Source organism: Vipera berus (assembly GCF_964194415.1).
Source record: "Vipera berus genome assembly, contig: HAP1_SCAFFOLD_46, whole genome shotgun sequence".
Taxonomy (NCBI): domain Eukaryota; kingdom Metazoa; phylum Chordata; class Lepidosauria; order Squamata; family Viperidae; genus Vipera; species Vipera berus.
In genome coordinates, this window is record NW_027673647.1 from 19,942 (window position 1) to 43,221 (window position 23,280).

Genomic DNA, 23,280 nt, shown 5'->3' on the forward strand with positions numbered 1-23,280 from the left:
TTCCGAGGTCTGAGTCTCTTGATTCTGCAACGCTCCCTTCAAGATTCAAAGAGAAGCAGTTTAAACAAAAGGCTGTCTCTTATATTGTCAGTGCAAAAACATGTCAATGTTTGCAACACTGACAACCATAAATAAAACTAAAAAAGCTGAGTACGGAACCCAGTATGAATGGAATCGCTCCAGCCTCCGGCCTATTTCTAGCAGCCTGACCTGAAAGTTGGTGCCAAGCTGACGTGTGATGCCTGTGGCACAGCGCTGTGAGTTGTACCTGTCGCCCCATCACACCGAAACAGAGACTACGACATAACCTGCAGGCCTGAATTGATAAAAACATAATTGCTGCAGGCTTAAAAATGTCCTGCGGAAAATAGGAAAACCAAAATTAATAGGGTAACTGCAAAATAATTTTCTCCTGCCAACAAGCTGTGGTGAGGCATAAATGTTTCACCTACAGGGATGCAGACCAGATCCTCCAAAGAATGCTGGGAAGTTTCTTAAAAATCACATTTGAGGTTCCTTCTCCCCCGGGACAAAGCCAAGGGTTAGAGTGTCTGCTCGGGGAAAGCCTTGAATTTCTAAGTAAAAGTTCTCTGCTTACAAATACTGAGAGTGTGAGTTTAAGAGAGCCTCTCCAGGGCTTTCATACAAAGAGAAAAAGAGAAAACTTCAGCGTGGCTATAACAAAAGTGAAACTTTTTCTTCTTTTGCTGGATTTTGAAAGTCTTGAGGCTGGGAGCTTGTGCTTCCCAGAATATCTAACTTGGACTTTAGAGATTTTGTTTTCTTGTTTAGGGTATTTTGAGGAGAAAGAATGTGATATACAATTTCATAGCTTAAAATAAGCTGTAGAACAATAGACTTATATATCGCTTCACGGTTTCATTTACAGCCCTCACTAAGCGGTTTACAGAGTCAGCAGAGCCAGCACATTGCCCTCAACAATCTGGGTTCTCATTTTATTGACCTTGAAAGGATGAAAGGTGGAGTCAACCTTGAGCTGGTCAGGATCAAACTCCTGGCAGTGAGCAGAGTCAGCCTGCAATGCTGCTTTCTAACCACTGTGCCACCATGACTCAGTGGTTTCTTTGAAGAAATGTTCCTGCAAATTGTACATATCTTTACTTTATTAATGAACAATTTGATTTTGCTTGGGACCCAACAATTATAGCTGTTTTATGATGATCTTAGATAGTGTCCAAATTACGATAATTTAAGCCTGGTCATTTGTACCTCAAGTAAAAGTATTGTTGAGCTCTATGAGATTGCTAATATACACCCTCACATCCCCACTCACGCCCCCACACATGTATAAAACAAAGATTCCTGAGTAAGTGAGTGTGTGTGTATGTGTGTGTGTGTGTATAATTTGCACTTCGATTGTTCTATTCTCCATACCCTTACTCAAGAATCTTTATTTTGTTTCTGAATCGCATTTTAATAACAACTTTAAAGATATTCCAAGTTTTATATTCTACGTTTGTTAAATTTGGTCTCTCTCTCTCTGTCTCTCTCTGTCTCTCTCTCTCTCCCCACCCCCAGGGTTCTGTGTGTGCTCAGCCTTGCCCATCAGGAACATACGGGGTTAACTGCAGCCAAGAATGCCCATGTCATAATGGAGGACAATGCGACCACGTGACAGGGGTGTGCCTGTGTACTGCAGGGTATATGGGAGACAGGTAAGCATAAAGTCAGATAAGGGTAACCATTTTTGCATTCTTACAAAAAAAAATCTGCTAATGTCGTATGTGATACTTACATGACAGCCTGTCTGTAGACCAGGAAAAATTGTCTTGCCCAATCCTTCTGGCCTTCTACTGGCTGACAGAGGCTGGGATGAGGCTGAGCAGCTGAATGGCTTGCCGTATGAAGAACAGCTCAGGCTTGGCGAATCAGCCTCTCCAGGGCAGGTTTTAACAGTTTTCCAACAGGCAATTTCTATTTCTGCATCCCAAATGAACAGTAGGATTGGTCAGTTATAAATATGAACATTGCTACATTGTCGTACAGGGAGTCCTTGACTTACGACAACAATTGAGCAACATTTGTGTTGCTAAGTAAGACATCAGTTAAGTGAATTTTGCCCCATTTTACGACTTTTCTTGCCACAGTCCTTAAGTGAATCACTGCAGTTGTTAAGTTAGTAACACATTTGTTAAGTGAACTCGGCTTCCCCATTGACTTTGCTCGTCAGGTCACAAAAAGGGATCACGTGAGCCCGGGACACTGCGACCGTCGTAAGTATGAATTGGGGAGGGCCAAGCGTCTGAATTTTGATCACCTGACCCCGGGGAATGCTGCAACGGTCGTCAGTGTGAAAAAAGGGTCGTAAGTCACTTTTTTTCAGTTATGTTGTAACTTTGAAAGGTCACTAAATAAACTGTTGTAAGTTGAGGATCGTCTGTGCTGTTGTCTTGGATGAGATGACCTAAGGATCCCACGAGGCTTTCGAAAATAGTCCTTGGGCAGTTAAGCTTGCAGCTCGTGTCCACAAATGTCCATAAATTTATGTCCTAATAAAAGCATTCATTTTTTTAATTGATCACAAGACACTACATTATTTATGAGAAGCATTGTAAGTATAGTAAGGCAATGTTACGCAATCCTAGGTTCTTATTTCATGTCTCGAAAGATTTATCTGTCATCCCCATGCTCACAAATTCTCTCAAATCTTACCGAGATGGACGTATAAATAAACAATCACCTGGAATACAAAATAGCACTATCGAGAGGCAAAAGGTAACGAGGAAAATCAGTCGACAGTCATAAAACTCAGATTGGATGGAAACCAAATGATGGGCTTACAGACATTTTCCCCAACCCTTAATTTACAAAAGATAAAAAGATTTCTGATTTCTTTCCTAAACGGTTTTTTTTTTATTTCAGGAAGCAGGTAACAGGGGACGAATATTTGGTAGTTGATGCAGATCTTCCCTAAATTTGTATTCTTGAACCAATATATCAATGGAAATTAGTTATTTTTTAAAGAAAATCTAAACTTCTCTGATCTTGCAGGGCAGCCGTTCAACAGTAATTGAAAAATATATATTAGAGAACATTCAAACAACGGTCCATTTATGCGTGGAAATACTGTAGAAAAATGCACTCAAGAAAATTGTTTCCAAAAACAAACATTTAAACAAAAACATGCTCAGAGCAGTGTACTCCAAAACACAAATGTTAGGATGGGTTATTCATTTATTTATTTTGAAAACCCAACCTTGGACTGGAAAATAAATTGATAAATCTGGCACTCTGACAAAATCTGCAAATAAGTCAACAAGCTTGTTTCATGCTTCCTAAAAGGCAATAATCTGAAATGATCGGGGAGATCCCCAGTGGTGACATTACATAGATAGATAACCTTTTTTGTCATATTTTTTACTGTGGGCACATTGGCACGCATTAAAAATGATTTTTTGTTGCTTGCTCTCAAAAGTGTACGTAACACACATTTAAACATGCTATAGACAACACTATAAACCTACATCCTTACACATAAATAACCTATAAATATTAATCAACTGTCCATCTTGAATACCTAGTAGAAAGAGGAAGCTTTAGAGTTCACAAGGTTAGTACTGTATGGAACAAAGCGGTGGCCGAATCTGGATGCTCTGCTACAGATACCACAAAGCTCCCTCCTCCCAGAAAGCAACAAGGAAAACAGGTCGTGAACAGGATGTGTCGTGTCCCAGACAATCTTGCGGATCCTGCTCAAGCAATGCTTATGTGCCATGTCCTGGATGGGAGGGAGGGAGGGAACTGCCAATCATCTTTTCAGCCATCCTCACCACTCTCTGCACCGCCTTCCTGTCTGAAGCAGGGATGCTTCCAAACCAGACTCTGATGCAGTATGACAGGACGCTCTCGATGGTCCCTCTGTAGAAAGTGGTCAGGACAGGGGAAGGAAGATGTGCTTATCTCATGCGACGCAGAAAATGTGAGATGGCCTCACGAGGTCGATGGTTCGTTAAGGTGCTTCCAAGTAAAAGGCAGCACGCAGGGATGCAATCAGTCAAAGCTTTATTTAACGATAAAGTAAATAGAAAGAGTTTCCTGGCATGGAGGCATCCATGCCTGGATTGAGCTCATGGATCAGCAAGCAATCAAGCAGAAGAGAGAACAAAGAGAGCAGAGTGAGAGAAGCCCCTGGGCAGAGGTTTTTATGGGGGTCCTCAGCCCCTCCCTTGCCAATTAACTCTCTCCAATGGGGCTGCAGAGGCCGGGGACCCCTGACCCACCAGTGGGAGCAAAGATGCCTCTTTGCTCCCATCTGATGACCTTTTTGGGGAACTGCCATGGCTGGCACAAAAACATCTAACAGAAAATGCAGGCGCCACTGTGCCCGCTTCACCAGTGTCTCGCTGTTGAGCAACCAAGCCAGGCTACCCGTTAGCTGCACACCCAGGAATTTGATGCTGCTAAACATCTCCACAGGTGAATCATTAATGCAGAGGAAAAGTCTCGATTCATTGTTCTTGGCTTGAGAAAAGTTGTGATCTTGAAATGTATTCAAAAATTCCTATTTGGACAAGTTTATTTTTATTTGTTTATTGTTTGTTGATTTGTATCCTGCCCTGATTGTTTTTACAAATAACTCAAGGTGGCAAATATAATCAATGCTCTTTCTTTCTCCTATTTTCCTCACAACAACCCTGTGAGGTAGATTAGGCTGAGAGAGAGGGATTAGCCCAAGGTCACCCAGCTAAGGTGGGACTAGAACTCACTATCTCCTGGTGATTGGCCCAAAGTCACCCAGCCAGCTCTTCACACACACACACACACACACACACACACACATACACACACCCCAAATAACTTTATTGTGTTCATTAACAAGCAGAAACACCAAAATACAGACAAACACACACCTGCCACTGTATACTATGCAAATTTCAGTTTCTCTGCCTATATTTATATTTTGGCTGCCCAAATCGGAGGTCAAGAAACTGCGTCCTTGAAATGGGTCACCATTTGAAGGAGAGAAAAAGCAAAAAAAAAAAAAAAAGAGGAACCTTTTTCCTAAATGCTTCATAGCTCTCCTGGAAATGAGTCGCATTTTTCCAGAGAGATATTATCGCTTCTAACATTTTCATTGGCAACAATCCCCATTTTTATTATTAGTTAGGTTGCTGAGGTTTTTTTTAATGTCCCTTATAAAGTATAATGGATTAAATTTAATTTAATTTAGATATTTGCAGCAATAAATTTAACAGGGAACACTCCGTGTTTACAGGATATGCAAATGCATTGCCGTTGCATCAATTAATTCCCTCAAGAGTAAGCAATGAATTGTAGCTTTTTTCCCCCTACCCTGCAGAGTTCCTACTTTGCTGAAGGAACATGGCTCCCAATTCATGAAATTAAGTTCTAAAGCCAAAACTCTTGCAATTTCAAGATTAATTTCCGACTTTAGTTAAATTTTTAACTAAAATTTTCAATTAAGTTTAACTAACAGACACTGTTTGTTTTTAAATCCCCAGCTGCTTTTAATTCACCTGTACAACAGAACCAATGAACCAACTGAATTTTTTTAAAAAATGGGACGTCTTGCTTTCTTTTAGTACAATCTCTTTTCTCTTTTACCATTCCAAACAAAATCTTGCTTCTGAGTGACCTTTAAATAATTTAAAAATATTCCTAATAATAGATTTTTTTTTAGTAGCACCCCAGCTGGAAGCTCTATTTGTACTCCTTAAAGATAGCTCATAAATTTCTGCCTAGTAAATGAAGATAATAAAGCATGTATGTTGAGGTAAATATTTGATTAAAACGTCTCACTCACTAAAAATGTATGGGAAGTGAACTGCTGTTTTGTTTCTGGTCAGTTAGAGACAGTTGTGTATTTTGAATAATTTGACAACTTTCAGGTTGATAGCGTTGGGTTTCTTGAGCATTACAGTAGTTCTCAAGTTATGACCTTAATTTGGATCCAAATTCCAATTGCTAAGGCAGCCAGTTGTTAAGTGGGCCCTTCCTGATTTTATGAGCACGGTTGCCAGGGTTGTTAATCAAATCACTGCATTTGTTAATTGAATCAAGTGGTCATTAAGTGGAACTCAGGTTCCCCCACGACTTTGCTTGTCGGAAACCGTCTGGGAAGGTCAGAAACGGCAATCACACCACCCTGCAGTGGTTGTAAATGCACGCTAGTTGTCAAGCAACCAGATTTTGAACATGTAATTTGTAGGGATGCTGCGACTGCTATAAAGTGTGACAAGCTGTTGTAAGTCATTTTTCCCCCCAGTGCTGTTGTAACTTCAAACAGTCGCTAAATGAATGGCTGTAAATCAAGGATTACCTCTATGGTAAAATTGGACAGTTTTAGAATTTGCAAGCAGTTGAGCTTGTCATTGGAAATCCTGCCCAACGGAAACAACAAACGTAGTGCAAAAAGACATTCTTGCAGGTGTCAAAAATCTATTTTCATTACAGGTAGTCCTCGACTTACAACAGTACATTTTGTGACCGTTCAAAGTTACAACGGCATTGAAACAAATGACTTGTGACTGTTTTTCACACTTACAACCGTTGCAGCATCCCTGTGGACATGTGATCAAAATTCCGATGCTTGGCAACTATCTCATATATATGACGGTTGCAGAGTCCCGGGGTCACGGGATCCCGTTTTGCGACCCTCTGACAAGGAAAGTCAATGGGGAAGCCAGATTCATTTAACAACTACATTATTAACTTAACAACTGCAGTGATTCACTTAACAATTGCAGCAAGAAAGGTCATAAAACAGAGGAAAACTCACTTAACAAATGTTGCACTTAGCAACAGAAATGTTGGGCACAATTGCGGTCATAACTTGAGGACTATCTGTTTTTCCATTTGTAGAAAACTTACCATCTTTGCAGAGGGAATGGACCCCTGTTGTGGGCGCCCACATGGGAGAATCACCACAGATGTCTGTGTCGCATGATAGTAGAAAAGGGAGGGACCGCCCTCTTTTATTCTTTGATCTTCTTTACAAATTCTCTAGGACTGGTGTTGTAAAATAGTAACAAATTAGTATGAAGCAAACCTCTAAACGCATCCATGAAAAGCGTCATGGAGAAATGCACAATCAAATAAAGAGCTGACGATACGCACTGGATGCAAAGCCAACTTGCTAAAAAGCAATAAAAGTGAGGATACGTTACACTGCCCAAGCCATAAAGCAAAAGGTAGAACAATTTTTAAAAAAGCAGTCGCTTTGCAAACAGTTGTAATGAACCAGGGTGTGTGATTTCTTTTTGTTTCTTTTTGTTTGTTTTCCTATGTATGTTTTACTGGTGTGTATGAACTTGTGACCCAAAGAGTTTAAATGTTTTGCAGTGCGATGTCCTTTTTTCATGTAAGGTAGAAACATATCACTTTTATACAAATGGGCTGGCGGCCTCTCTTGTAGTGTTCGTAAAAGAAACTAATATTTGTTACAAGTATATAATGTGTTAAACAAAGCGTGGTAGTGTTTAATATTTTGTGAAATTGTGGCCATTAATTCTACTGCTGACAAGTATATTAACCCAAGCTGAAATAATTATGCACTTATTATTAAAGCCCCAAAGAACGGCTGTAAAGTAGCTCTCTCCAGATAAGGAGGGTGAAATGGAAAACTGAACAAGAATCGGGCAGGGATGCATTCGGTCGCGGTATAATTTAACCGAGCAAAGCGTTTCGCCCCTAATAGTCTTTTGGGATTGATAGGATAGGAAGGGAGACGTTTCCACTGCGTGAAATTCACTTATAGAGTGTATTTGATCTTTACAAGATAGCAAAGGGATAGAGAAGTGAGGATTGGGGAGCAAAGGGCTCCCAATTATGTTAAATGGATGAAGGCACCAAGGTTTGATATTTTAGAGGCTAGATAGTGCCTGTAAATACAGGATGATATAGTGAGGTGTCAGCCAGCCCACTCGTCTCCGTGAGTTTTTCTGCTTAAATAAGCACAGGTAACAGTGGTGCATGTTCCCCCATCAGCCAGAAAGGGTTGCCAACTGCAGGATCCAATCTGAGTCAGTCACTGGGACCAAAGGTTTATTGTTCCAAGCTTTCGGGCTTGTCCTGGAGGCCATCCTCAGAAAACCGCTGCTGGATGGGCTCCAGCATGAGTCCGAAAAAAGAGGTGTCAAGATGGCTCAGGGGTTAAGATGCTGGAATTGTCAGCTGGAAAGCCCAGGTTCGAGACCCGAGCATCATGTGATGGGTGACCTCCCGTCCTCGCCCCAGCTCCTGCCCACCTAGCAGTTTGAATGCATGTAAATGCGAGTAGACCATAAGAAAGGCCGAGCGCCAAAGAATTGAGGCCTTTGAACTACGGTGCTGGAGAAGACTCCTGCGAGTCCCTTGGACTGCAAGGCGATCAAACCGGTCAGTCCTAGAGGAGATGAACCCTGACTGCTCTTTAGAAGGCCAGATCCTGAAGCTAAAACTCAAATACTTTGGCCACCTAATGAGAAGGAAGGACTTACTGGAGAAGAGCCTAATGCTGGGAAAGATTGAGGGCAAGAGAAGAAGGGGACGACAGAGAATGAGGTGGCTGGATGGGGTCACTGAAGCAGTAGGCGTGAGCTCAAATGGACTCCAGAAGATGGGAGAGGACAAGAAGGCCTGGGGGAATGTTGTCCATGGGATCGCGATGGGTCCAACACGACTTCGCAACTAACAACAACAAATGCAAGTAGATAAATAGGTACCACATGTGTAAGAAAGTAACAGCACTCCAAGACATCATGCTGGCCCCATGACTGCAGAAAGGCCTTCACACAGTGCTGGCTCAATGGCCTTGAAAGGGAGATGAGCACCATCCTCTATATAGTCAGCAATGACTACCGTAGCAGAGTAAAATCCGCGGGGACTCCTTGATTACTCAGTGCAAGATTCAGATTGGATCCCGCAACATTATCCTGGGACACATATATTTCCTTTCATTCTTGAGAGTTGCCAACTGCTCAACCAAAGAAAGCATTGGTGCTGTACTTGGGAAGATCCAGGCTGCTCGGTTGCAACTGCCCAAAGGTTAGGTGTGAAAGACATGCATGTGTGTGGACGTACACACACCAGAGTTCCAGAAAGGAAGCAACCTGCGAGAGTGGACGTAAAGGGGAAAGTCAAAGAATTGGCCGCTGATATTAAATTCTCCAAAATGATGAGATGGCAGGACCGAAGTCTCAAGGGTAGCATAAAACAGGAGTCCCCAAGCCCCGGGCCGCTTGCGCAAGCTCCATTTGTATGAGTGGCATGTGTGAATACCCACCATTTTTGTAAATGGAGTTGTGCATGCGCTCTCACAGAACCATTCCCTCTCCTCCCCCCCACATCCCCCCCGCCATCACCACTGCCGGTCCACAAAGCCAGAAAGGTTGGGGACCTAAGAGATATTTGCAGTGAGAAGCTACTTTGCTATAATTTGAATCAGAGGAACTGGACAGTTCATTTCAAGAGAAAATGGGCCATTTTAAGGTTATAGATATTCAGGGCATATCTGTAAAGTTTCCTGCATTACATAAACATACCTCAAAATTCTTCCTAGGTAGAAAACCTGTATTCCATAAAGCCTAAAATTCTGGATCTTAACAAAGTAGTTTTCCAGAGGTGGACATATTTTGAACCATTTACTTTGAACTATTTACATTCAGCAGTGATGTGCCATATTTAATTATCTAAATATGTAAATCAGTTTTTAATTAACTTCAGCCCCAACATTAAAAGTAATATTTCTATTTTAAAAGGTAGCAAAAGACTGTTCCACCAACTAAAAATGCCTTAAAATCATTATTGCAGATGATAAACTCCTGCAGAAGTATATATAGCAGCAAAACTACTAAATGTTTTTACAGCATGTTTGTTTCTGGTCAAACTTATATTAAATTAAACCAGCCGCTGTATATTCCATTTCCTATTAAGCAATTTAATTGCTGCATTTTTTTTCCCAGGCAAGCAATGTCCGCTTAAATATTTTCTCTCTTAACGGTCATATTTTAACACTTTCTACTCTGTGCAAAATGACCCAGAAAGAAATGGTTAGCAGTATCATATCTGCAGGGCAGTTATAGTAAACATTTTAATCAGTGGTGGTATGACTTGCTAGCCTCCAGACATTGTGGGTGCTTAATCACTGGAGGTTTTTAAGAGGAGACTGGACAGTGTCCTGTCTTGGATGGTATAGGGCAGGGGTGGGCAACCTTGACTCTTTTATGACTCGTGGACTTCAACTCCCAGAATTCCTCAGCCACCATGGCTCAGCATGGAAACCTCTACATTTCTCCTCAGCATGGCTGGCTCAGGAATTTTGGGAGTTGAAGTCCACAACACATAAAAGGGCCAAGTTTGAAGACCCCTGCTCTAAAGGTACAAACCAGTAGTTCCACTGGATGTAGAGTTGGTCTATAGCAGGGGTGGGCACCTGGCTCTTTTATGATTTGTGGACTTCAATTCCCAGAATTCCTAAGCCAGCATGGCTCAGCATGGAAACCTCTCAATTTCTCCTCATCATGGCTGGCTCAGGAATTCTGGGAGTTGAAGTCCGCAAGTCATAAAAGTGCCAAGGTTGCCTAACTCTGCACTATACCATGTCTGAGAACACCAGGAGTTCATACTGGTCAGATCCCATGCAATATTGACAGAATATAGTTGGTTTGGGTTAGATATTGTATGGACCCAACACTTGTGGCTTGTGATTGATTTATGGTTTAGCCCAACCTTGGCAGCTTTAAGATGGGTGGACCCTCCTCCTGTGGACACCATTGACTGCAGAGTCATGGATGTTCTACAAAGCCAGACTTGGAAGTCTTTTGCAAGTCCTCAAGAGTGACTACCTCATCCTAAGTCCATGATGTTTCTTTGTAGATGTCAGGAGGAGTGTCCAGTGGGGACATTTGGCTTCCAGTGCATGGAGAAATGTAACTGTGAGAACAGAGCCAAGTGCTATCATGTCAACGGAGCATGCCTGTGTGATCCGGGCTTCAAGGGCATCCATTGCCAGGAGCGGATCTGTCCAGAGGGATACTACGGGCTGAAGTGCAACAAACGGTGTCTATGTCATGCTACTAACACAGTCAGGTAGGTGTGCGATGCTTCTGCAAAGGGGGAGATGTGGACTGAGAAGCTTTCCAGTACCCAGGAGGAAAATGTCACCAGGAAGAGATTCATCTCTTGGGCCCAGTGCAGGAATGTGTGTGTGTGTGGGGGGAATTGCCAGTTAGGCGTGGGAACCTTGCTGGGCTCTGATGGAAAAGGGAGCAATTGAACTGGGATAAGAACATCTTTACAATATTATTGATAGGATCTTTCTCCCTTAATACAACTTTACAATGCCTTGGTAAGGCCACACTTGGAATACGGCATCCAGTTTTGGTCACCACGATGTAAAAAAGATGTTGAGACTCTAGAAAAAGTACAGAGAAGAGCAAGAAAGATGATTAGGGGACTGGAGGCTAAAACATACAAAGAACAGCTGCTGGAACTGGGTATGTGTAGTTTAATGAAGAGAAGGACGAGGGGGGACATGATAGCAGCTTTCCAGTATCTCAAGGGTTGCCACAAAGAAGAGGGAGTCAAGCTATTCTCCAAAGCGCCCAAAGGCAGGACAAGAAGCAACGGATGGAAACTAATCAAGGAGAGAAGCAACCTAAAACTAAGGAGAAACTTCCTGACAGTTAGAATAATTAATCAGTGGAACAACCTGCCACCAGAAATTGTGAATGTTCCAACACTGGAAGTCTTTAAGAAGCCAGCCATTTGTCTGAAATGGTATAGGGTTTCCTCCCTGAGCAGGGGGTTGGACTAGATGACCTCCAAGGTCCCTTCCAAACTTTATTATTATTATAAAACTTTTATTCATAAAACATGAAACTCAGTCAACTGAACACTCAAATTGACTGGCACTAATGGTTGACACAGGCTGCTGCCAGCATCCTAGGTATCAACCAGGTATCTCCTTAAAATGTAAGATGTTCAAGTAGCGCAGTTTTTTGTAGATTTGCTGGAGTTATTGCAGGAAGTTGCAATTTCTTGATGTGTTTTGTAAAGTTTTGGGACATAGTTCCCAGTGCCCCAGTGACAATGGGTATCACTGTTAAGCGTTTCATCCATAATTGCACAGTTTCGATGGCCAGGTTGCGGTATTTCATAATTTTTTCCAGTTCTTTTTCTTCGACTCTGGCATCTCCTGGTACAGCGATATCAATCAGCTGTACGCTTCGGTTCTATACGACTGCGATATCTGGCGTGTTGTGTTCCAAATGGCGATCTGTCTGTATTCGGAAGTCCCACAAGATCTTCACCCTCTCATTCTCAACAACTTTTTCCACCCTATGTTCTCATGACTTTTTGGACACAGGCAAGTCGTATTTTTTACACAATGCCCAGTGGATTAGTTTAGCAACTCGGTCATGTCTAGCTTTGTAATCAGTTTGCGCGATTTTGCTGCACTCACATATTAAATGTGAAACAGTTTCAGCTTTGTTGTTGCAAAGTCGGCAATTTGGATTGTCAGTAGATTTTTGTATCTTCGCTTTCATGGCATTATTTTGTAGTGCTTGTTCTTGAGCAGCCAGTATTAAGCCTTCTGTTTCTTTCTTGATGGTTCCCATCTTAAGCCATGCCCATGTCAAGTTGTTATCACATTTTCCTTCAATGTGTTTCAAATGTTGTCCGTGCAAAGCTTTGGTTGTTGTTGTTGTTGTTGTTGTTGTTTGTAAGTGTGAAAAATGGTCATAAGTCAGCTTTCTCAGTGCAATTGTAATTTCAAAGGGCCACTAAATGAACTGTTGTAAGTCCAGGGCTACCATTATATGCCCCATGTAGCAACCTTACAAACAAGAGTGGCACCTGATGGATTCCTAGTACAATCTGACCAGGAAATGACCATTCCAAAATTGCACTGTTGTTGTTGTTGTTGTTGTTGTTGTCGTCGTTGTTATTATTATTATTATTATTATTATTATTATTATTATTATTATTATTATTATTATTATTATTATTATTATTATTATTATTATATGGGAAGGTGTCTAAAGAACCTTATGACAGCAATGGGGAAGGCAGTAGAAAGCAGTGAGAGGGCTCCTTCCTTCCTTCCTTCCTTCCTTCCTTCCTTCCTTCCTTCCTTCCTTCCTTCCTTTCCTTCCTTCCTTCCTTCCTTCCTTCCTTCCTTCCTTCCTTCCTTCCTTCCCTTTCCTTCCTTCCTTTCCTTCCTTCCTTCCTTCCTTCCTTCCTTCCTTCCTTCCTTCCTTTTGCTTCCTTCCTTCCTTTCCTTCCTTCTTTCCTTCCTTCCCTTCCTTCCTTCCTTCCCTTCCTTCCTTCCTTCCTTTCCTTCCTTCCTTCCTTCCTTCCTTCCTTCCTTCCTTTTCTTCCTTCCTTCCTTCCTTCCTTCCTTCCTTCCTTCCTTCCTTCCTTCCTTCCTTCCTTCCTCCCCTCCCTCCCTCTTTGAAAATCTGTTTTTGTCCCCACACATTTCTTCTGAGAAACCCTCCCTTGCTTGCTTGAAGAAAATAGGGTGATTTCTTCCAAGAGGCAACTGGACTTTCTTGGCTTCCTTGAAGATATTTTGCTTCTCATCCAAGAAGCTTCTTCAGTTGAAGAAGTGAAGAACTGAAGAAGCTTCTTGGATGAGAAGCAAAATGTCTTCAAAGAAAAACAAAGGAAGTCCAGTTGCCTTTTGAAAAAAGCACCTTTGGGACATTCCATGATGTGTTTTTTGACTTTGACCCTTGGCTTCATCTTAGTTTTTGTCCACATCAGATGGTCTGCATGGAACTGATGCACCATCTAGTCAGCATGTAGAGGGGGATTTTAACAGACTGGCATTCTCAAGGGGATGGATGTCTGAGCTCAACGTAGCTTTGTTGTGTGTTTGTTTGTTCGCTTGGTTCTTTTTTTTTGCGCAAGATAATTTTGTATACTCATAAAAGTTTGTGAACCCTTTCTGATTTTCTGCAAGTGATCACTCTATACAGAGCCTCTTTTGCATTTCTGCAACCTTTGGTTATCTCAGAGTAGCTCAACTCTATAGCTCAACTCTCAACATGTATAATTTATCTGACCTTTTCTGCCATTCCAAAGTTACATTCCAGAGTGACCCCTTTCTAACCAGGAGACAAAGAGCAAGGCAGATGTTTTAATGGAGAATGCTCAAACTTTGTTTGGAGTTAAGCTCCTGTCTCAAAGATAAATATTATGGTGTTGAAATTCTCTTTAAAGTGGTAGTAGGATTGGTGCCTTAGTCATATGCCTTTGGCTCCACAAATCAAATAAAACCTAGCTCTTTTGGTAAAGCCAGATCATCTGACACAGGCAATAAGCTTTCTCAGCCAGAGAGAAGAATGAAAGAAAGGAAAGGAAAGGGAAGGGAAGGGAAAGGAAAGGAAAGGGAAGGGAAAGGAAAGGAAAGGAAAGGGAAGGGAAAGGAAAGGAAAGGAAAGGAAAGGAAAGGAAAGGAAAGGAAAGGAAAGGAAAGGAAAGGAAAGGAAAGGAAAGGAAAGGAAAGGAAAGGAAAGGAAAGGAAAGGAAAGGAAAGGAAAGGAAAGGAAAGGAAAGGAAGGGAAGGGAAGGGAAAGGAAATTGCATTAGTAGAAAAATAATCCCAGTTCTTAAATGACATATTTTCCAGTATGCGCTGCCTCATTTTCATTTTGCAGCTCAAAGCAACTGAGAGGATTAGCGTTCAAGCTAAACTCCAATATAACAATTAAAACAGATCAAACTAACAGGTGAAGGGAACCCTCTTGACTTAAAAAGCCTGGATAAAAAGACAGATTTTAAGAGTCTTCTGTAACAAAGAGCCAACCTCAACTTCAGTGGAAAAATCATTTCATTATGTAGTCCCTGCAAAGGGGGGGTGGGGAAAAATCTATCAGTGTAAAACGTATTCATGGAGGGACCTACAAAATACGTCTTGCTGAAGATCTAAGCAAGTAAGATCAACAGTCTCTGCTGGAATTGCAGTTCAAAAGATAATTGCTTCAGATGTGCCAGGCTTTATATACTAACCAGTATCTTGAATTGGGGCCAGAAAGCAGCATATAAAATTCTCTGCATTAAGGGAAAAAATACAGAATAACAGACTTGGAAAGGACCTTGGAAGTCTTCTAGTCCAACCCCCTTCCCACGGCAGGAGATCCTATACCATTCCAACCAAATGACTGCCCAGTCTATTCTTAAAAAAAACTTCAGTGATGGAGCACCCACAACTTGTGAAGGCAAACCTTGCACTGATTAATTGCTCTCACGGTCAGGAAATTTCTTAGTTCTAAGTTGGATCTCTCTTTAATAATCTTCCTGTTATGACCCAGGTCAGTGATGGCGAACCTTTTAGAGACCGAGTGCCCAAACTGCAACCCAAAACCCACTTATGTATGGTTGGGTGCCGGGTGGGCGTGGCCCATTGGGTGGGTGTGGCCAATAGGGTGGGCGTGGCCCATTGAGTGGGCGTGGCTGTGGTGGTAACAGCAGACTGGGTGGGACTAAAAAGTTCAGTCAATTCCAACTTTGCGAGATCTTTTTTTTCCCCACGAGAAGTTGAAATTGATTGATTGAACCTTCACACAGCAGCGGACACCTAAACCAAAAAGGTTTTGTAAAACCCAGCTGAAGGCCTAGGGCAGGCGATGGGGCACATGCCCACAGAGAGGGCTCTGTGTGCCACCTGTGGCATGCGTGCCATAGGTTCACCACCACGGACCCAGGTGGTCAAGGCAAGGCCGGCTTTCTAAAAAAGGGGTCCTCAACCTTGGCAACTTTAAGACTGGAGGAATTCTGGAAGTTGAAGTCCGCCAGTTTTAAAGTTGCCAAGGTTGAGGACCCCTGCTTTTAAGAGTCCTTTATTTCTCTTAAACAAAATTCCAGCCAATGACCCTTCAACAACCTGTAAAGCTCTCATCCTCATGCTACCTTGAAGGCAGCCACCCTCAGTCCCCCAAACAACAGCCCCTAAAGCACCAAGAAAGCCCCCAGAGTAGGAGCCTGCACACAGGGCACAAGAGCTGGGCAGTCCTCAGGGCAAGAAGCAGATCCCAGCCGTGTGCTGCAGCTGCCAAAAGAGCCAACACAGTGCTAGGCTGCATTAACAGAGGAATAGAATCAAAATCACATGAACTATTAATACCACTTTACAATGCCTTGGTAAGGCCACACTTGGAATACCGCATCCAGTTTTGGTCACCATGACCTAAAAAGGATGTTGAGACTCTAGAAAGAGTCCAGAGAAGAGCAACAAAGATGATCAGGGGACCGGAGGCTAAAACATATAAGGAATGGTTGCTGGAACTGGGTATGTCTAGTTTAAGGAAGAGAAGGGTGAGGGGTGACATGATATCAGTCTTCCAATATCTAAGAGGCTGCCATAAAGAAGAGGCAGTCAAGCTATTCTCCAAAGCGCCTGAAGGCAGGACAAGAAGCAAAGGATGGAAACTAATCAAGGAGAGAAGCAACCTAGAAAAAAAGGAGACATTTCATGACAATTAGAACAATTAACCAGTGGAACAACCTGCCTCCAGAAGCTGTGAATGCTCCAACACTGGAAATTTTTAAGAAGAGACTGGATAGCCATTTGTCTGAAATGGTATAGGCCAGGGTTTCCTTCCTGAGCAGGGGATTGGACTACATGACCTCCAAGGTCCCTTCCAACTTTATTATTATTATGAAAAGAAGCCGTTCCAAAGCCCCAAGGAAGCAAAGGCCAAACCTTATGCCACAGGAGGAGTTGTTGTTGTTGTTGTTAGCTGCGAAGTCGTGTCCGACCCATCGCGACCCTATGGACAACATTCCTCCAGGCCTTCCTGTCTTCTACCATCTTCTGGAGTCCATTTAAGCTCACGCCTACTGCTTCAGTGACTCCATCCAGCCACCTCATTCTCTGTCGTCCCCTTCTTCTATTGCCCTCGATCTTTCCCAGCATTAGGCTCTTCTCCAGTGAGTCCTTCCTTCTCATTAGGTGGCCAAAGTATTTGAGTTTTATCTTCAGGATCTGGCCTTCTAAAGAGCAGTCAGGATTGATCTCCTCTAGGACTGACCGGTTTGATCGCCTTGCGGTCCAAGGGACTCGCAGGAGTCTTCTCCAGCACCATAGTTCAAAGGCCTCAATTCTTTGGCGCTCAGCCTTTCTTATGGTCCAACTTTCACTGCCATACATTGCAACTGGGAAGACCATAGCCTTGACTATACGCACTTTTGTTGACAGGGTGATGTCTCTGCTTTTTAGTGTGCTGTCTAGATTTGCCATGGCTTTCCTCCCCAGGAGCAAGCGTCTTTTAATTTCTTGGCTACAGTCCCCATCTGCAGTGATCTTGGAGCCCAGGAAAACAAAATCTGTCACTACCTCCATTTCTTCCCCATCTATTTGCCAGGAATTGAGAGGGCCAGATGCCATGATCTTGGTTTTCTTAATGTTAAGTTTCAACCCAAGTTTTGCACTCTCCTTCTTCACCCGCAACAAGAGGCTCTTTAGTTCTTCTTCACTTTCTGCCATTAGAGTGGTATCATCTGCGTATCTTAGGTTGTTGATATTTCTTCCGGCAATCTTAATTCCAACTTTTGATTCATCTAGCCCTGCCTTTCTCATGATGTGCTCTGCATATAAGTTAAATAGGCAGGGCGACAGTATACAGCCTTGCCGGACTCCTTTCCCAATTTTGAACCAATCAGTGGTTCCGTGTCCAGTTCTCACTGTTGCTTCTTGACCCGCATATAGGTTTCTCAAGAGACAAATAAGATGGTCTGGTACTCCCATCTCTTTAAGAACTTGCCACAGTTTGTTATGATCCACACAATCAAAGGCTTTAGCATAGTCAATGAAGCAGAAGTAGATGTTTTTCTGGAACTCCCTAGCTTTCTCCATGATCCAGCGTATGTTGGCAATTTGATCTCTAGTTCCTCTGCCTCTTCGAAATCCTGCCTGTACTTCTGGTAGTTCTCGATCCACATACTGCTGAAGTCTAGCTTGTAGGATTTTAAGCATGACTTTACTAGCATGAGAAATGAGTGCAATGGTGCGATAGTTTGAACATTCTTTGGCACTGCCTTTCTTTGGAATTGGAATGTAAACTGATCTTTTCCAATCCTGTGGCCACTGTTGAGTTTTCCAAATTTGCTGGCAAATTGAGTGTAGCACTTTTACTGCACTGTCTTTTAAGATTTTGAATAGCTCAGCTGGAATACTGTCACCTCCACTAGCTTTGTTGTTGCTCAGCTTTTCTAAGGCCCACTTCACCTCACATTCTAGGATGTCTGGCTCGAGGTCAGTGACCACCTCATTGTGATTATCTGGGACGTTAAGCTCATTCTTGTATAGTTCTTCTGTGTAATTTTGCCACCTCTTCTTAATCTCTTCTGCCTCTGTTAGGTCCCTGCCATTTTGGTCCTTTATCATGCCCATTTTTGCATGAAACGTTCCCTTCATCTCTCCAATTTTCTTGAAAAGATCTCTGGTCCTCCCTATTCTATTGTTTTCTTCTATTTCTTTGCACTGTTCATTTAAGAAGGCATTCTTATCTCTTCTAGCTATTCTCTGGAATTCTGCATTCAATTGGGCATATCTATGTTTTTCTCCCTTGCCTTTCGCTTCCCTCCTTTCCTCAGCTATTTGCAAAGCTTCCTCAGACAGCCATTTTGCTTTCTTGCATTTCTTTTTCTTTGGGATGGTTTTGGTTGCTACCTGTTGTACAATGTCGCGAACCTCTGTCCATAGTTCTTCAGGCACTCTGTCTATCAGATCTAATTCCTTAAATCTATTTGTCACCTCTACTGTATATTCAACAGGGATATGATTTAATTCATACCTGAGTGGCCTAGTGCTTTTCCCTACTTTCTTCAGTTTAAGCCTAAACTTTGCAAGGAGAAGCTCATGGTCTGAGCCACAGTCAGCTCCTGGTCTTGTTTTTACCGACTGTATAGAGCTTCTCCATCTTTGGCTGCAGAGCATATAGTCAATCTGATTTCTGTGTTGACCGTCTGGTGATGTCCATGTGTAGAGCCGTCTCTTGGGTTGTTGGAAAAGAGTGTTTGCTATGACCATCGTATTCTCTTGACAAAATTCTATCAGCCTGTGCCCTGCTTCATTTTGTACTCCAAGGCCAAACTTGCCTGTTATTCCAGTTATCTTTTGGCTTCCTACTTTAGCATTCCAATCCCCCATGATGATAAGGACATCATTTTTTGGTGTTACTTCTATAAGGTGCTGTAGAGCTTCATAGAACCGGTCAATTTCATCCTCTTCAGCACTGGTGGTTGGGGCATAGACTTGGACTACTGTGATATTGAATGGTTTGCCTTGGATTCGAACTGAGATCATTCTGTCATTTTGAGGATTGTATCCCAGTATTGATTTTCCTACTCTTTTATTGACTATGAAGGCTACTCCATTTCTTCTGAGGGATTCTTGCCCGCAGTAGTATACCTGATGGTCATCTGAATTAAATTCACCCATTCCTGTCCATTTTAGTTCGCTGATACCTAAGATGTCGATGTTCAGTCTTGTCATCTCTTGTTTGACCACGTCCAGCTTTCCTTGATTCATGGATCTTACATTCCAGGTTCCTATGGAGAAAAAATCTTTACAGCATCGGACTTTCCTTTCACCACCAGACATATCCACAGCTGAGCGTCCTTTCGGCTTTGGCCCAGTCGCTTCATTCTTTCTGGCGCTACTAGTACTAGCCCTCTGCTCTTCCCCAGTAGCATATTGGACGCCTTCCGACCTGAGGGGCTCATCTTCCAGCGTCATATCGTTTTGCCTTTTGGTACTGTCCATAGGGTTTTCATGGCAAAGATACTGGAGTGGGTTGCCATTTCCTTCTCCAGTGGATCACGTTTTGTCAGAACTCTCAGCTATGACCTGTCCGTCTTGGGTGGCCCTGCACGGCATAGCTCATAGCTTCATTGAATTACGCAAGCCCCTTCGCCACGACAAGGCAGTAATCCATGAAGGGGCCACAGGAGGAGGGCGAGGTCCAAAACAAAATGTGAAGAGCCATCTTCCAAGGGAGGCAAACAGCAACAGGCCCGAATAATAGCGGGGGGGGGGAAGCAAACAATTGTTCCTGGCAAAGACTAACTCCCCACAGCATCTCTTTAAGTTACTCCCCTCCAGGCGTTCCTTGTGAGGAGCGGTGGGGCGACCTCCTCCTAAGTAGCCTTGCAGCCCTTCTCTGGGCTTGCCTGCGCTCCACTCTCCTTGCCCTTGGATCAGTGGAGGAGGCAGCTGTTCCTCATCAGAGGGGATCGGCTGCCGATCAGCGCCACCGCCGGTCAGCAGCCGATCCTCCCCTGTGTTGAGCTGGCAGGCAGCTCTCCGTCTGGTTGACCACCTCCCCTAATAGCTGAGGGGTCCAGAACAGCATCGCCCTCAGCCCCTGACTCTGCAAACATGCCAAGGCAACTGTGCCATCCTTATCAGACGGTCCCAGTTCCAACTCCTCCTCCTCCTCCTCCTCCTCCTCCTCCTCCAAACCAGGCTTTGATGGGGCCATGACACTTCCACCTGTTAGTTCTTGTCCTGGCCTCAGGTGCTTTGCAACATAAGTCAGTCCTCTCTTCTCTGTAACAGCCCCTCAAGTACTGAAAGACTGCTATCATGTCATCCCCCAGTCCTTCTCTTCATTAGATTAATCAGAATAGAGTTGCAAGGGACTTTGGAGGTCTTCTAGTGCAGCCCCCTGCTCAAGCAGGAGGCCCTATAGTACCATTCCAGACAAGTGACTGTCCAGTCTTTTCTTAAAAGCCTCCACTGATGGAGCACCCACAACTTCTGGAGGGAAGCCATTCCACTGGTTGATTGTTCTCACCGTTAGGAAGTTCCTCCTTATTTCCAAGTTTATTTATTTATTTATTTATTTATTTCATTTGTATACTGCCCTTCTCCCTAAGGACTCAGGGCGGTGAACAGTGACATAAATAATAGAATGTACAAATATAGATATTGAAAATAAATTAAACCCTAATTTAGCCCAAATGTAGAAGATAGTTACCTTAAGATAATAATTACAAAAGAACCCATCAGACCAGACCGGATTGCTTAAACAGATGTGTTTTTAGGTCGCATCGGAAGGAGCGAAGGTCGGGAGCCATCCGGAGCTCAACCGGTAAACGGTTCCATAGGTCAGGCGCGCCCACAGAGAACGCCCTCCCCCTGGGAGCCACCAGACGGCATTCTCTGAACGGCGGCACCCTGAGGAGGCCCTCTCTGTGGGAGTGCACTGGACGGAGGGGCGTTGATGCTGGCAGCAGGTGATTCCTAAGGTACTCCGGACCCATGCCATGTAGGGCTTTGAAAACCATTACCAGCACCTTGAATCTTACCCGGAGGATAACTGGGAGTTATTGCTTATAGTTGCTTCTCTCCTTGATTAGTTTCCATCCATTGTTTCTTGTCTTGCCTTCTGGTGCTTTGGAAAATAAATTGACCCCCTCAAATATTGAAAGACTGCTATCATGTCCCCCCCTAGTGCTTCTTTTCTCTAGACTGGCCATACCCAGTTCCTGCAACCATTCATCATATCGTTTAGCCTCCAGCCCCAGTCCCCAGGAGATTGTTTTGATGAGCTACACCTACATTTACTAATTCGGTTGTTAAGCGAATCACTGCAGATATTAAGTGAATCACACAGTCACTAAGCGTATCCAGCTTCCCCCATTGACTTTGCTTCTGGGAAGCCAACTGAGAAGGTCACAAAGGGTGATCCACGGATGCGGCGTCTCTTGTGAATGTTACGCCATTTGCCAGGAACCAGAATTTTCCTCAGGTCACTGTGGGGGAGGCTATGATGGTGCAAGGACCATTTATAAATTACTTATTTCAGTGTGGGGGTCACTTTGAATGGTCACTAAACAAATGGCTGTTAAGTCGAGGATTACCGTATTGATTTCCTTTAAAGACACTTTAATCTCAAGAATTGAACCTTTTGTGTAAAAACACAAAGCCTTTCATGTTCGGATTCTTTTGCAGCTTGATGTTCCACCTTAACAGCAAGATCGCTAATTGAAGGACCAAGATTCTCCTAAAAGCAGGAAATCTTTTCTGTAAAGTTTTACAAAAAATAAAATAAAAATAAAAATAAAAAATAGCAGTTGTTTCTGTAATGGCTGGGCTACCACAGCTGGCTTCCTTGCCTCTTCCTGAAGGGTCTTTGATGATGAAAGACATTTGGTGTCCTTCTCGCAGAGGTCACTGATGGAGCAGCATGTGCCGTCAGGCGTGTACAGTGTCTGCTTTTGGGCTTCTATATGCGCCCATCAGTTCTTCCATTGCAGAAATTGAGGGATGATTTTAAAAAGTCCACTGCGGGTAGTCCTCGACTTATAACAGCTCATTTAGTGACCATTCAAAGTTGCAAAAGCACTGGGGGAAAAAAAGTGACTCATGACCATTTTTGAGAGTGACAAACTTTGAAGCATTGGATCACGCAATCAAAATTCAGACGCTTGGCAACTGGCTCATCCTTAACGACCGTTGCTGTCTCCCAAAATCACGTGATACCCCTTTTGCAACCTTCTGACAAGCCAAGTCAGCGGAGAAGCCAGATTCGCTTAACAACCAGGTTACTAACTTATCAGTGATTACTCCAGTAATACAGTCCTGGGTTGTATAAACAGAAGAAGCGTAGAACCAAAATCACCGCTTTATAAGGCCTTCGTAAGGCCACACCTGGAATACCGCATCCAATTTTGGCCACCGGATTACAAAAAAGATGTTGAGATTTTGGAAAAATTGCAAAGAGCAACTAAGATGGTTAAAGGCCTGGAGACTAAAACACATGAAGAACGGTTGAAGGATTTGGGAATGGCCAGTCTGGACGAAGAGAAGGACTAGGGGGGACACGATAGTAGTCTTTCAATATTTGAGGGGCTGCCACAAGGAGGAGGGGGTCAATTTATTTTCCAGAGCACCAGAAGGCGAGACAAGATACAACAGATGGAAACTAGTCAAGGAGAGAAGCAACCTGGAATTAAAGAGAAACTTCCTAACAGTGAAGACAATTAACTTGTTTTCAGAAAGTTGTGGGTGCTTCATCACTGGAGGTTTTTAAGAAGAGACTAGACAGTCACTTGTCTGAAATGATATAGGGTCTCCCCTATATCATTTCAGACTTGACGGGGCTGGACTAGAAGACTTGAGCAGGGGGCTGGACTAGAAGACCTCCAAAGTCCCTTCCAGCTGTATTCTGATTGATTGATTCATTTAACAACTGTGGCAAGAAAGATTATAAAATTGGGCAAAACTCACTTAACAAATGTCTCACTTAACAGACACAGAGACACAGGGGTTCTCCTGAACCTCTGGTCTTCTGGATGAGGTTC

The 23,280-nt window shown here is 43.1% G+C and overlaps 1 protein-coding gene across 1 annotated transcript in view; it reads left to right on the forward strand.

Annotated features, from left to right (window-relative positions):
• LOC308679214 (uncharacterized protein) overlaps positions 1-23,280 on the forward strand; it is a gene marked incomplete at both ends in the record, with an annotated part of 173,080 nt that overhangs the window by 15,588 nt on the left and 134,212 nt on the right. Inside the window, 2 exons of the mRNA XM_081346805.1 lie at positions 1,540-1,676; positions 10,837-11,049. Of these exons, the coding sequence (XP_081202931.1) occupies positions 1,540-1,676; positions 10,837-11,049 (350 nt within the window). The remainder of the gene's footprint in view (positions 1-1,539; positions 1,677-10,836; positions 11,050-23,280) is intronic.